At 37.3% G+C, this 13,247-nt stretch overlaps 2 protein-coding genes across 2 annotated transcripts in view; one reads left to right on the forward strand and one right to left on the reverse strand.

The window, feature by feature from the left end:
• LOC136810403 (uncharacterized) overlaps positions 1 to 13,247 on the forward strand; it is a 277,730-nt gene that overhangs the window by 214,844 nt on the left and 49,639 nt on the right. The window lies entirely within an intron of this gene.
• The window catches only part of LOC136810400 (E3 ubiquitin-protein ligase UBR4-like), a 57,272-nt gene continuing 44,201 nt past the window's right edge, over positions 177 to 13,247 (reverse strand). The window contains exons 74-94 of the mRNA XM_067066963.1: positions 11,320 to 11,386; positions 10,265 to 10,418; positions 9,813 to 10,031; positions 8,471 to 8,826; positions 8,232 to 8,300; positions 7,354 to 7,472; positions 6,736 to 6,808; positions 6,266 to 6,369; positions 5,378 to 5,489; positions 5,039 to 5,260; positions 4,748 to 4,879; positions 4,486 to 4,557; positions 4,041 to 4,193; positions 3,888 to 3,922; positions 3,481 to 3,675; positions 3,240 to 3,324; positions 1,556 to 1,695; positions 1,385 to 1,475; positions 1,031 to 1,120; positions 739 to 805; positions 177 to 526 (exon numbers count right to left, since the gene is read on the reverse strand). Of these exons, the coding sequence (XP_066923064.1) occupies positions 435 to 526; positions 739 to 805; positions 1,031 to 1,120; positions 1,385 to 1,475; positions 1,556 to 1,695; positions 3,240 to 3,324; positions 3,481 to 3,675; positions 3,888 to 3,922; positions 4,041 to 4,193; positions 4,486 to 4,557; positions 4,748 to 4,879; positions 5,039 to 5,260; positions 5,378 to 5,489; positions 6,266 to 6,369; positions 6,736 to 6,808; positions 7,354 to 7,472; positions 8,232 to 8,300; positions 8,471 to 8,826; positions 9,813 to 10,031; positions 10,265 to 10,418; positions 11,320 to 11,386 (2,647 nt within the window). The 3' untranslated portion in view covers positions 177 to 434. The remainder of the gene's footprint in view (positions 527 to 738; positions 806 to 1,030; positions 1,121 to 1,384; positions 1,476 to 1,555; positions 1,696 to 3,239; positions 3,325 to 3,480; positions 3,676 to 3,887; positions 3,923 to 4,040; positions 4,194 to 4,485; positions 4,558 to 4,747; positions 4,880 to 5,038; positions 5,261 to 5,377; positions 5,490 to 6,265; positions 6,370 to 6,735; positions 6,809 to 7,353; positions 7,473 to 8,231; positions 8,301 to 8,470; positions 8,827 to 9,812; positions 10,032 to 10,264; positions 10,419 to 11,319; positions 11,387 to 13,247) is intronic.

Here is a 13,247-nt window from a genome sequence, read left to right on the forward strand (position 1 = left end):
AAAGGCCCGAATTCCGCATTGAACAATGTCTTGGTGGTTCCTTATGTCACAGATATTTGTAGGTGCCAGAAATATTTCCCTGGAAACATTTCCAGTATTCCAAAATTGCACTATCGGAAACCTTAGGATAATTTTTGAGAAAAGCAGGGGTGGAATAAAATGAAGTAACAAGTTAGTAAAATTTCATTCACAATTCAATATAATAAACTTAAGTAAGAAAAAAAAGCATAAGAAAAATAACGTAAGAGTTGACATTGGTATAAAGTATGAAAAGAAACACCTCGCAGTCATCTCATTCTAGGACCCTTGTAGATTTCTCAAATACTAGCTAGCGTTGATAGTTCTTATTTCCGAAAAAGAAGGTCAGTTTTATGGGATATTTTAAATTACTTAATAAAATTGTCAAAAAGATGCTTTACGTAATAAAATTTAAATTAGCAAAAAACTTCAGCTGATGCTTTGGTGCATACAGATTCGACAAGTTCTTTCAAGAATACATCTGGATGTGGTATCTCTGTTAACAACTCTATAAAAAGTATGGAAAAGGAACTTTTAATAAACACTCCACCAATCAGGACAAGAAAGAATATAGAACTTGAAAATGAGTATGGAATTCTTATACCGAGGATCCCTGAACAGCTTCTTTAAAGTATCCATACCAAAAGAACTACGCAGGGTATCATAATTGAAACAACCTTTACGCGTTATCAATATTTCTAAATACCTAAAATTAATTACCTTGGACATCACAGAATTCACCAAAAGACTCGCAAGGCAAGATTTCTTCTTCGAAGACTTTCAAGATCTAAACAAAAGCAAAAAAAGTCATTTACATGTTAGCATCGGCAATTGGGGACGCTTTTTTCGAATAAAAATCAATTCCTAATGCCAAAGGTAAAAATTTGCCCAAAATTAATTAAAAAATCAATCCGAAAGAAAATATCACGATGCTTGCACGCTTTCAACATTAGAAAGGATAGAAGCACTGACGCTAGCCTTTATCTAAAAATCTGAAAGCTTCTCTACCGACCTTGTCCGCCTCCTTCAGAACAGTGTCATCGTTATTTCGTAGGAAAGTTGACATTGCCTGTGGCCAATCCTCCTCTTTCTTGATATGACTCTATAATTCAAAAGAGACATAATTAATTATTCGTCAATGTTGTTGATGTATTCACATGTTTTTAAAGAAGGATGAAGGATCAAATGAAGCCAACTATTTTATGAGCTGAGTATAGCCATTTAAGTATGTACTCGTAAAAACAATATCTAGCATGTTTAGCTATAAAAAGTGCTTTAATGTCTTTCTTCATTCCTAGACCTAATTGCCTTTGGATAAAGGTATACTTTAGATATTCTTGTACATACTTTTAAAAGAGATTTTTACCTTGCAAAGATTGTTTAATCTGTCGACAAGATGGAAGAACAGGAGACAGGGTTTATATACTTCATAGGGTTTCACTTCTGCTGATGGCAACCTGTACAAAAAAGGAACGTTCAGATAACATATTCATCAAATCAAAGACTATGGTCGTTAGTGAGTTGCATTTGAACTTACTCCTTGATCTGCACAGGTGAAGTACTTCGAACGTGTCCTAGTAAGAGCAGTCTCTTCAAGAAGATGATCTTATTCTTCTGCCATTCGTCCAATGATTGCACCACTATACTCAACACTATCGCAAACAAAGGACCATTCACCTGAAATAAAAACCAGATATCAAAAACTTCACAGAATGAGTAGTTCATAGTGTGACCTTCCCCTTAAGTTCAAAAGTATAAGTAAAAAGTCAACAAGCTAGATGCTGAATGGACCTACCTGATGATGAGAGTTAGATAGCAATGCAAGAAGAAAAATGAAAAAAAATTCATCATTGATTGATGGTAGGGGGAGAGGGGAGGGTTGTAGGGAAAAAATAAATAGAAAGTTCTGGTCGCAAAAATCAGTTTTATTGACAATTGAATCATGCTTGATGTTGTTATCAATAATGTTTTTGTGTGAAAAACATAGAAATATAAGGAAAAAAACCAATGAAAATCTGCAAAAACGGCGATTTCCGGAATTTTCGACCGGAAAAAATTTTTTCTCAAAAATCGAACTCGGCCATTTTTTGAGCATTGCGAATACGCATCTTTCTGCAAAAAAATCAGAAAAAACTAAAAAAAAATTCGAGAAAATGTCAAAAAACCGGTTTTTCCGGCATATTTCCGGTATTTTCGGCCGGAAAAAAATGTTTTTCGAAAATCGGGCTCCGTCACATTTTAGATATTGTCATATTGCGTCAGTGTGTAAAATTTCATAAAAAAATATAAAGTACAGCTCGAGAAATTCAAGAAATACTGTCTTTCCGGCGAAAATAGGTTGTTCCGGCGACTTTAAAATAGTTCCGACTTCAAAAATCAGTTTTTATTGAAAATGAAACATGCTTGATGGTGGGCATTGCTATTAATAATTTTTTGAATGAAAAACAACCAATTAAAGGAAAAGTCCGATGAAAAATCTAGAAAAACGGCGATTTCCGGCCTATTCCCGGCAATTTTCAGCCGGAAATGAATTTTTTCGAAAATCTGCTTCGTCACAATTTAGGTATTGACCATTTTGGCATCAGTGTGCAAAATTCATGGAAAAAATATAATACAGCTCAAGAAATTCAAGAAATACCGTTTTTCCGGCGAAAATCGGCTGTTCCGGCCCGATTTTTAGAAAGTTCCGGCTTCAAATAACAGTTTTATTGACAATTGAATCATGCTTGTTCGTGGACATTGCTATTAATAATGTTTTGTGTGAAAAAACAACGAAATATAAGGAAAAAGTCCGATGAAAATCTGCAAAAACGACGATTTCCGGCATATTTCCGGCATTTCGACCGGAAAAGATTTTTTCTCAAAAATCGGACTCGGCCAAGTTTTGGGCATTGCTAATACGCATCTTTGTGCAAAAAATCAGAAAAAACTAATGATGAAATCTTGAGAAAATGCCAAAAAACCCGTTTTTCCGGCATATTTCCGGCATTTTCGGCCGGAAATGATTTTTTTTCGAAAATCGGGCTCCGTCACATTTTGGGCATTGCCATTTTGCATCATTGTGCCAAAAATCAGAAAAAACTAATGAGCCAATCCTGAGAAAAGCTGGTAACAGACGGACGAACGGACGGACGGACGGACGGACAGACGGACGGACATCGGTTAATTTATAGGACCTCTACCCCACCGGGGTAGGTCCAAAAAGTTCAAACATATCATACATCATAGCAGCTGGTAATCCATGTTTCTGGTTTGGCGTCCAAGAATGTTTTAAGAACTTGTTCTTCACTTGGTCGTTGCCGAGTACTGGAGAAAAAAAATATCCACTTTAAAAAGAAACAAATCATCGTTGAAAAAAGCCAGAATTTCAATATTTGATTCAACTTGGTTTTGTTTAAGGTAAGAAATTAACAAAATAAATAAATGTGAAAACGGCAAGGATATATTGAAATAATGTCTCACGTGTTGACAACATATAAAGAGACATTGATCATGTAGGGTAACAAATACATATTGCTTCGTTTGCCACCACCACCCGACTCTCGATGGAAAGATTTCTCATGCGCGAATCGTAGTAAAGCGACACGAAGATCATGTACTGAAGAATGGAAGGTTGGCTCACGGAATCCTGTGTACTCTTGTATATAGCTGTTGTGTCTTCAAAATATGAAAAGAATTATAGCAAATAAATGTCACTTACGAACCATTTACCAAAAAAAAACAAGTTCATTCGCAAGAACTATACATCTATTTTCTGGAACAATTAGATTTAGGTCAAATACCCAGGTTCGATTGCTCTCACTCAATTCTATTTAGATAAAAGCAGATAAAAAGGTATGAAGGGTTCACGAAAGAAACAAGCTACAAACCTTGCCAAACAAGTTGCAAAGGATGATTCAGATACCTAGAAAATAGAAATTAATAAAAAATTACAACTTCGTAAAAATGGATAACAACCTCAAAGGAAGGATAAATAAAATACAAAACCCTGATCAAACGCTTGAGAGAAATATTTTACATACCTTTGGACCCCAAATAGGAAGAAGGCCGTTACATTTAGTGTTGCTATTTTGAAGGGCGGCACTCTCCCATTCATCACGTGATCGGGCGTGTCTTACAGCCTCCAGATGACAATCATAATGTATGACATTGAAGTTGGACACCGTCGTGTACCCCTGATGAAGAAAGACAGTTTTCTTAATTCTAAGTTTTCTTGGAGACAGTTTTCTTAATTCTTAGTTTTCAATAAACATAAGCACTCGCAAACACAAGGAATAACATATTCCAAGTAAAACTTCTCAAAGTGTTTCGAATCAAAGGTACACGAAGCTGAGAAATTGATATTCCATATTTATCTTGTGAAATATTTTGACGGTTTATGAAAATTCAGGAAAAATTCTATTGGTGAATTTTTTAATCATTGTTCAGAAATTTAGTCAGTTGCTCTCCACACTTAATAACATTTACCTGGGTGCGCTTGGGTTTGTTTTCGAATTCATCGAGCACGCATCTCAAAGTGAATGTGTAGATTCCCAGCACCTTGAATGTAAATAAAGACAACGTTTTTGTGAATCTATTTTTCTCACCTTTTAATAACAGACTGTATTATAAATAAATTTACATACTTTAAATATGATCAAACGATACGCAATAAAAGAGAAAAAGAAAGGCGAAAGCAACAATTTACAAATGAAGAAGACACACAAGTTCCAAGAAAAAGGTGGTTTACTTTATTAGGATAAAACTTGTATCCCTCCCGACAAATGCAACAGACAAGTCTCTGGTCTTGTTCTTCCAACATGCTTTCCATTTCTTTGTTGACAGTAGCTGGCTTGGCTTTGATTTGACCACTACCTGTCATCTGCACGTGAAAAAAAATATGATAGGTTATAATTGACGGCATGGTGATTCTTGGCCTGAGTGAAACACAACTAAAGGTAATAGATTGAATTTGTAGCAGTTGAGTTTGACAATTTTTGTGGAAATAATACAAATCATATCACAGTTTGAAGAGACGCACCATCATTCCAAGCGATTCAAGTTGTTTTTGCCGCATGGCGAGTGCAAGACTTTTTTTCTCCATTCGTGTCTTTTCGCGAGTCTCTTCAACCTTTCTACGACCTTCGGGAAACTTGATAAGCGCTTCAACCAAGTTTTCAGCTAAGGATCCCACCATGCCCTCCGTGGAAACTTGCTCCAAATGATGCAACAACTCAACGTTTTCGTCCTCCGCTAAAATTTTCTACAATGAATAATGAACATTTTCAGTAATACTTATAAGGTTGAATTTTTAAAGAGACTCTTTACATTCTTTCTATGAGAAATATCAAATGTAAAAGTAAGAAAAATTCTCTTTTACCTGGGTTCCTTCGTGGCCGTTGATCAAGCCAGCCAAAATACGTAAAATGTACGGTAAAGACGGTTTTGCTAAAAACTCATTCCATTTGGCGCTGTCGAGGATACCAGATGCTCTGTGCGTGTGAAAAAGAGGTTGATTAGCAAATATGTTACTCGTATCGCATACATAAGAAATGTCATAAGTCCAAGGGAAAATGTATACCAGCAGACACCATCGGGGAATTGTTAGTGCCCGCTAATTAAAAGTGTCTGCCTTTTAGAAACTTTTCAATTATGTGCTTTAATTTAGGTATAAGTTACTATCAAGGGGTTAAGTATGTAGAATTTTGGTCCAAAGTGCTTTCTAGAGACACTAGGCCTTGGAAGAGCACGAGAATGATTTTTCAAATGCTACAATTTAGTTTTTTATGAATCATAGTAGTCTCGAGGTCCCTGTAATTTATCATTTTTATGAAAATTCAGCGAATGGATAGAGGGAGCGCTCCAAACGCCTATAAGCAATTTGTTCAATGAAACTTTGAAGTGTTTAAGAAATAAATAGTTTAGATAAATCAATCCTGTCTAATTCTTTAATCGTGATATTTTTTTTAGTCTGTGACCAGTTTTACCGTCGATGTCCGTTAATTTGAGAGGCTAAAGGTATGGTTTTGGCCATTTTCATGCAAAAAAACTTTGTCTGTTAATTGAGTGTCCGCCTTTTGGAAACTTTTTTATGAGGATTTGACAAGGAAAAGACCGGGGAAAATAAAATTGCCCGCAAATTAGAGGTGTCCATTAATTGGAGGTTGTTGCTGTACCTCCATAACTATAAGCAAAGCTATAAAAGAGGTTTTCAGTGCACCATGTCTTAACTTGTAGATTTTGTCAATTGTAATTCATTTCGATTTACCTGAGCGATTTTGGCGGAGCATGCGTGCGAAGGTAGGTCAGCATTCGATCGACCAGTCCTTCATTCACGATCAGATCTTTCAATTTTGAACCACTTGCACTGATCTGGAATAGAAATGAAAATGAAAATACTCCAGTCTGGTCAGTTTACAAGAGTGCGATGAATTGTTGATTTGCAGTTCACCGACCACCAGTGACCACTTATGCAATATCAACCCTTCAACCCTTCACTTTTTTCTCCTGAGATCTGTTAGTTCTGACAGGGGAAAATCTGATTTAGCTTTTTGCGATCGTTCGAACTATCGTTATTAATCGTTAATTCGACTATTTGATTTTTAATTGAACTCGTACCATTTTAGTACCACACTTATATATACAGAATATTTAAGAGTTTACTGGGCAAGAATTAGATTCGATTAGATTCCAAGTAATATGTGGAAAGAAAAAGTTTAAAACGTGAGCATCACTTACAGAAATTCCGTTAGCTATCATGCTGAAACAGTCAAGGTGCAAAATGGCATCCGGAAATTTCTCTTGGTCAAAGCTGAAAAATGAAAAGACACATCAAATGAAAAGACACATCAACCTAATATCCTGATATCTCAACGTATTGCACATATTCACACTTAAGGTCATGCCATCGTTAGAAGACTCAAGTTGAAAACACACTTTGAAAGTTGTCATCCGGATTTGTGATGAACATTAAATGAGCTTTTGAGCACAATGATTCTAAATCAAAACAATAGCTCCAAAATCTGCCTTCAATTATAAAGAAAAATAAATCCGGCCCTTTCACATTCGTTTACAGGCAATCCGGAGAACGTGCCAGATCAACACATTCACGATATCCCTATTATTCAGGATGGTGCATACCATTGTAATGTCTTCTAACATTACATCACGGACCCAAACTGCTGATTGGTTGCAAGTGACGTATTGACTGATTTTACGTCAAGACATTGCAGTGATGCAAATCATGAATAGAGAAGAGCGTGTTGCTGGCAGAATTAGTGCTCTGTTATGAGATCGTATCAAAACCATCACCCCTTACGTAAGGAGAATCAAATAATAAAAAATGCAACTACTTACGCTTCAAAATCGAAGAAAGGTTTGAAGTGAGTGATTAGGGACATCATTGCCTCATCGCGTCCAAAAGTCAAGAATGGAGTCAATCTCATCATGGCTTCCAATACGTTAGTATTCGAACGCTATTGAGGTAAAAAAGGTTTATCACGATAGTAATCATACTGTTCACTATAAAAAAGGCGCAGTAGTGTAGTAGTTATCAGTCTTGACTTCCATGCAGGAGGTTGGAGATCGATTCCCACTCGGTGCTGTGATTCACTTGGCATATGAATGTACTTTCGCCCATACCGGTCAACCCATGCCATGTGAAGAGAATTGGGTACCATGCTCTGGTACAAGAATGTGGGGAGATATGCCTGACTCTGTAGTGTGATTGATATTACTTGTCAAGTTCTACCATGCGAGGATACACTGTCCTCCTGAGTCGTTCGAGTCTGTACTATAACTGTAACTGTAACTATACACCATCAGCACTGTGTATCGCGAGCACGAGTTTGCAGAGTCAGGTAAGTGCAATGATTTCCCTGTCCTAGGATAATGAATGATGTCCTAGATACGGCTTGTTCCGTTAATCGGAAGGACTATCTCTCTATCTCTATCATTATAAAAGTCTCGTATCATAAGTAAAGAGTATAAATGCTTCTCGTAAATACACGCTTTACGACTTTTCTGAAAAGATTTTAAGGTAAACGCGGACTTCGTTTGAAAACCTCTAACAACGCTTAGACAATAAAGAAAACTCTGAAACTTCCGTAATGGTCGGACAGCACATTGGTTGGCTTAAAAGTTTATAAAGGAAAAAAAAAAAATCTTTAGTCTTCTAAAGTTTTCTTGTTATAGTAATTTGGTGATTTGAAATGCAGAGCGAAGGAAAGACATACGACATAAGGACTCGTGATGTGATTCAACAGTAATCCTAATTGTGATTCTTCCCCTGGTAGAGCAACAACCTAAAACAAAAAAGAAAGAAAATTTATCAAATTGAAAGGGAAAACAGTAGAAACTGTTCGTCTTTCTTAATAAGACCTTCAGGTATGCAGTAAAACCCACAAAGAGTTCATGTTTTATTTGAGAAAAGTTTCGAGATCGCTTTTCGCACAACAAGCAGGCAAAAGTTTACCTCGGTGGTAGCAGCTTCGGATGATGCTTCATGGAGGATGATCTCCATCAGCTTGAGCACTCTTTCAGCCATGATCGCTCCTCCACTGGACGAACCTTGATCACGTTCAAGGCGCAATGCTTTGTTCAACGTTCCCAACAAAATCTCCATCGTGTTGACCGAAGGTTTGTGAAGATATTGCCTGTTAACTTTCACTTTGACACAATACTCTAATAGTTTCATGGTGGAAGAAACCAGCTGCTGTGCACGCGATAAGTCTCGTACATAAGACAATCTTTTCAAGGTTAACTCCAGCCCGCCAATTTTGGCCATGATGCTGGCTCGTTTGAAAACATCTTCCTCGTCAACATCTTTCTCTGACGTAAGAAACAGAGAATGAAGGATGATCCTCAAGCATCATGAAATGTATCAAGAGAGGTTAAAAAATACAGATAACATTTTAATGTAGGGTGTGTCACATGTAGTGGGGTCGTTTAGCATGATTTACGGGAAAACAATAAGATTTAGCTGAAACTTTCTCCAGACCTTCTCTATAGGATGGTTATGCCTCAGGAAAAATTCCCCTAAAATCCCACTGGTGGAACATCCCTTTTTTGAGACATTTCTTTTTTCCCCATGCAAAACCCTAAGGGCGAAATTTTTTGAAAATTTCAAACTCATTTTCAGACATTATCAAGTATACCATTCGAAAGCTCTCGAAAAACTATATAGAAGACTTTTAAACGGGTATAACCGATTTCATTACCTAACTGAAGATAATTCACGCAGAAGATGCTATTTTTAGTCAATTTAGACCAAAATGTGGCGAAAAGTGAAACTTGCGCATGAAATATCTCGAGTTAGGTAAGGAAATCAGCTATAACCGTTTCAAAGTCTTCTATATAGATTTTAGAGAGCTTTCGAATGGTATACATGATATTGTCTGGAAATAAGTTTGAAATTTTCAAAAAATTTCGCCCTTAGGGTTTTGCCTGGGGAAAATAGAAATGTCCCAAAAAAGGGATGTTCCACCAGTGGGATTTTAGGGGAATTTTTCCTGAGATATAAGCATCCTATAGAGAAGGTCTGGAGAAAGTTTCAGCTAGATCATATTTTTTTCCTACAAACAGCCTGTATTTTTGTAACACGACCACACTAATGAAGGTTTCTCTTTTCAAAGTAGATTTTTAGAAGAACAAAACCTTTCACATTGACACCAACTCATCTTCAAGTAAAAAATCATTTCAAATGAATAATGCTCAGAAATTGAGAAAAGTTAAATTCTAATAAATCTTATCATGTTTAGGTTACCGAAATCGATTGTCAGTGTATAACAATCAATATAAAGACTGCAATATGTTACCCTCGCCCTTGTCAAGATTCTCTATCATGTCTTCGGTAGCATCACCCAGAAGACCTCTCATTCGGTACACAATTTTCATGGGATCTTTCGCATCACGATTTCCATTGCACCAAACCTTCTTGTAAACTTGTTCAACTGGTAGATCCAAGCTGATAATTTTGTTGTCTACCAAAAGCTCCATCCCTGTGTCATCTTCAAGTAAAGCCACCAACTCACACTCTAAATTTTTTGTCGAAATATGTTTATGGTTAAGATCATTTATAGCGAGTTTCGACCCCAGCACAAAAGAGAACGGTTATTATTTGATTGAGGTCAATTAGCCAGGGATAAGGCGCTCCTAACCTAAGCAACGGCCCATTGTTACATAGCCAGAAATATTGGACGATCTAACCTGATGGCAGTGCAACTTTGGATTGACAAACTCTAACAAATGCTATTATAAGTTAAGATACCTGTGCAGATCTTGTTTTTGACATCTCTCATGAGAGGACCAAGTCCAGTTTCTTTTGAAGAGTAAGGGTTGCCTTGCATTCGTCCTTGCAGATAGTCTTCTTGTTGAAGATCTTTCTCCAAGAACATCAAGAACTCTGAAGTTTCTTCTTCTTCCTGATTAAAATAGAAAATTGGATGTTGGAAACATACACATGACTAAGTATTTCTTTTGCCTAATTTGATATCCTTAAAATCGATCAAAAACTTTTAATATACCGGATGCACCTTGTCGAGATATTGCGAGCTTCAGGATTTTAATTTTTGTTCATTCTTTTTTAATAGTATAAAGGATGCTCTAACTTGAACTTTGAGCTATCATACATTAGGTTTGAAAAAGTAATTCGAAACTAACTTTTAAAAAAACAGCGAGCAAACTTTTGACACTTACCTTCTCTACACATATAATACCAAAAAGTGCAACTGTGTTGATCAAAACTCGTTACGGAATTTAAAAATATGGTAAAACAAGCTATTCCCATGTGGGATAATATTTTTGGAAAAGCTGAAAAAAGTTTTGGAAATCTCCAAGAGAGGTTATGATGCCATGTGTTACTAGTTGCTCAAAGAACTCGGGTCTACATTGAGTTTGCTCTTGTTCGAAATGTTCATTACGTGGAAATAAGATGGAGAAACTGTTTGCAAAATATAAATAAGAAAAAAAAAGAATAAAAAAAAACACAATAAAATTGTGTTTTTGTGATTTTGTCTTATTCATAGCGTGATTGGTGTTTTTAATGATTTTTTGAAATCTCGACATGAAAGAAAGTCATTTTTTTAAAATAATTTTCGAACTACTTTTTCAAAACTAATGTATGATAGCTCAAAATTCAAGTTAGAGCATTCTCTATACGATTAAAAAAGAATGAACAAAAATTCAAATCCTGAAGCTCACAATGTCTCGACAAACATGTATACTTTTTTTTGGTGCACCCCCCCCCCCCGGTATTCACACCCTTTCACACCATTCCTTAAAAGTAAAAAATATCAATCAATCAACCAAACAACATTGTAATACCTTGTGAATGACATCACACAATTGCTCCAATATAAAAACTGGTGTGCGAATATCTTTCACCGGACATCTGAAGGAGGAAAATATATGATTAATGATGATATTCCATAGACCTGAAAATACACATTTGAATACGGCTTGTTGTCAAGAAATGTACTAAAATGTCAATAGTCTTTGATCACAGTTTTCGAAGAACATTCTGTTCACGACGTTAACAAAGTAGACTACCGCATTACTTCGAATAAACGACCCCTTCTTTTAAATGTCCCCCAACTAGAATAAACTCCCCTCCCTGTAACGATCTTATTCTATATTTTTAGACTAGACCTATAATAAAGAGACTTAATATATATGATATGATACTGGCTTGTGTCGCTTTTACACTGGCGACGAAGAGACTATTGAAACAGGATACATATAGTGATACACACAAGACCACTAGCTGAAACTGGACACAGACACAACACACTGACAGACTTGATCCAGAAGAAAGACTTGGACGTCTTACCAAAAGCTCAGTCATACCAGGTTTGCCCTGGACCTTCGAGGTAAGACTATTCCTTACTTTATTACCATACTCTATTTGACTGATCAATCACTGAATCAAGACGCTGCCAACATAGCACAGGAGACGACTTCACAAGACACGTGATCAAGGAAAAGAAGAAAGACACGTCATAGTCTTACTGAAACTTTCATCACACCAGGTGTGCCCTGGTCGTTGTAGGTAAGACCTTTCCTTTTCCTGTCTAATACGAACAACGCAGTTCAAGATGAATTTCAGTCCTGAACAATTCCAGACACTTATGGCAGCTATCACTGGCGGTCAGCTACAGCAAGCAGCTCCGGCTGCGGCAGCTGCAGCACCACCAAAGAATGATCCATCCGCACTTGGGCCGATACGACAATGCAGCCTAGGCACTGACAAAATGCAGAAGCTCATTCTATTTAACGAATGGCTCGATGATGCAGAAAACAGGATGGACTACATTGGTGTAACAGAAGACAAAGAAAGATCATCCTCCTGAAAACTTGGGGAGGACCAGAGATGGTTGAGTTGATTCGTGCAGAGAGATCACACCTCAACACAGGAGCCCGAGCAAACGAAGAAGGTGCACAAGCAAATGGGGAAGGTGCAGAAGCAAACGCAGAAGCTGCACCCACCTACATGCAGACTATTGAACGGCTACGTTACTATCTGAGACGTATGGTCAATCGAACAATGGCCATGCACCAGCTTCTGGGGACCAAACAAGGAACACGAACGTGGGGTGACTTCCTCCTAGATCTCGAAAAGAAGGCCAAGTCCCTGAACTTTGACAAGAAACCTTACACCACAGAGGAAGCTATAAAGGATGCTGCCATATTCGGCATGAATGATGTCAGCCTGAGAGAGAAGGCGCTTGCGGAGGATCCAAACCTAGAGAAACTTTCAAGATGGGGCCAAGCACGAGAAGCAGGCCGAGACGACGCCCACAGCCTGGACAAGACAAACATGTCAAACGTGTTCGACACGAAATGAATCAAGATAATATGACACAAGAGGAGATAGACGAGATGATTGAATCCCTGAAAGTAATGAAGCTCAAAAAGGCAGGAAAGTATAGCAATAGACACAAAGGATCTTGCAACCGATGCAACTCCAGCCATCAGTCAGGGAGATGCCCAGCAAATGGCAAAGAATGCTTCACATGTGGTGGGAAGAACCATTTTGCCAGAACTCCAATTTGTCCTGGAAAGAAGACGGTCAAAAGAATCAACGCAGATTACTTTACAACATTGAAGCGAAATGACTCGAACCAAGAACCTACTACACTCACTGCCATAAAGAAGGTGACTAAGCCAGCAGACAAATGGGTCGATGTCAAGATAGGCGGCACAAAACACACCCTCTTCGCAGACACAGGTAGCCAGCACACCATTATCACACC

Source organism: Clytia hemisphaerica, unplaced genomic scaffold (assembly GCF_902728285.1).
Source record: "Clytia hemisphaerica strain Z4C2 unplaced genomic scaffold, Clytia hemisphaerica genome assembly, whole genome shotgun sequence".
Classification (NCBI taxonomy): domain Eukaryota; kingdom Metazoa; phylum Cnidaria; class Hydrozoa; order Leptothecata; family Clytiidae; genus Clytia; species Clytia hemisphaerica.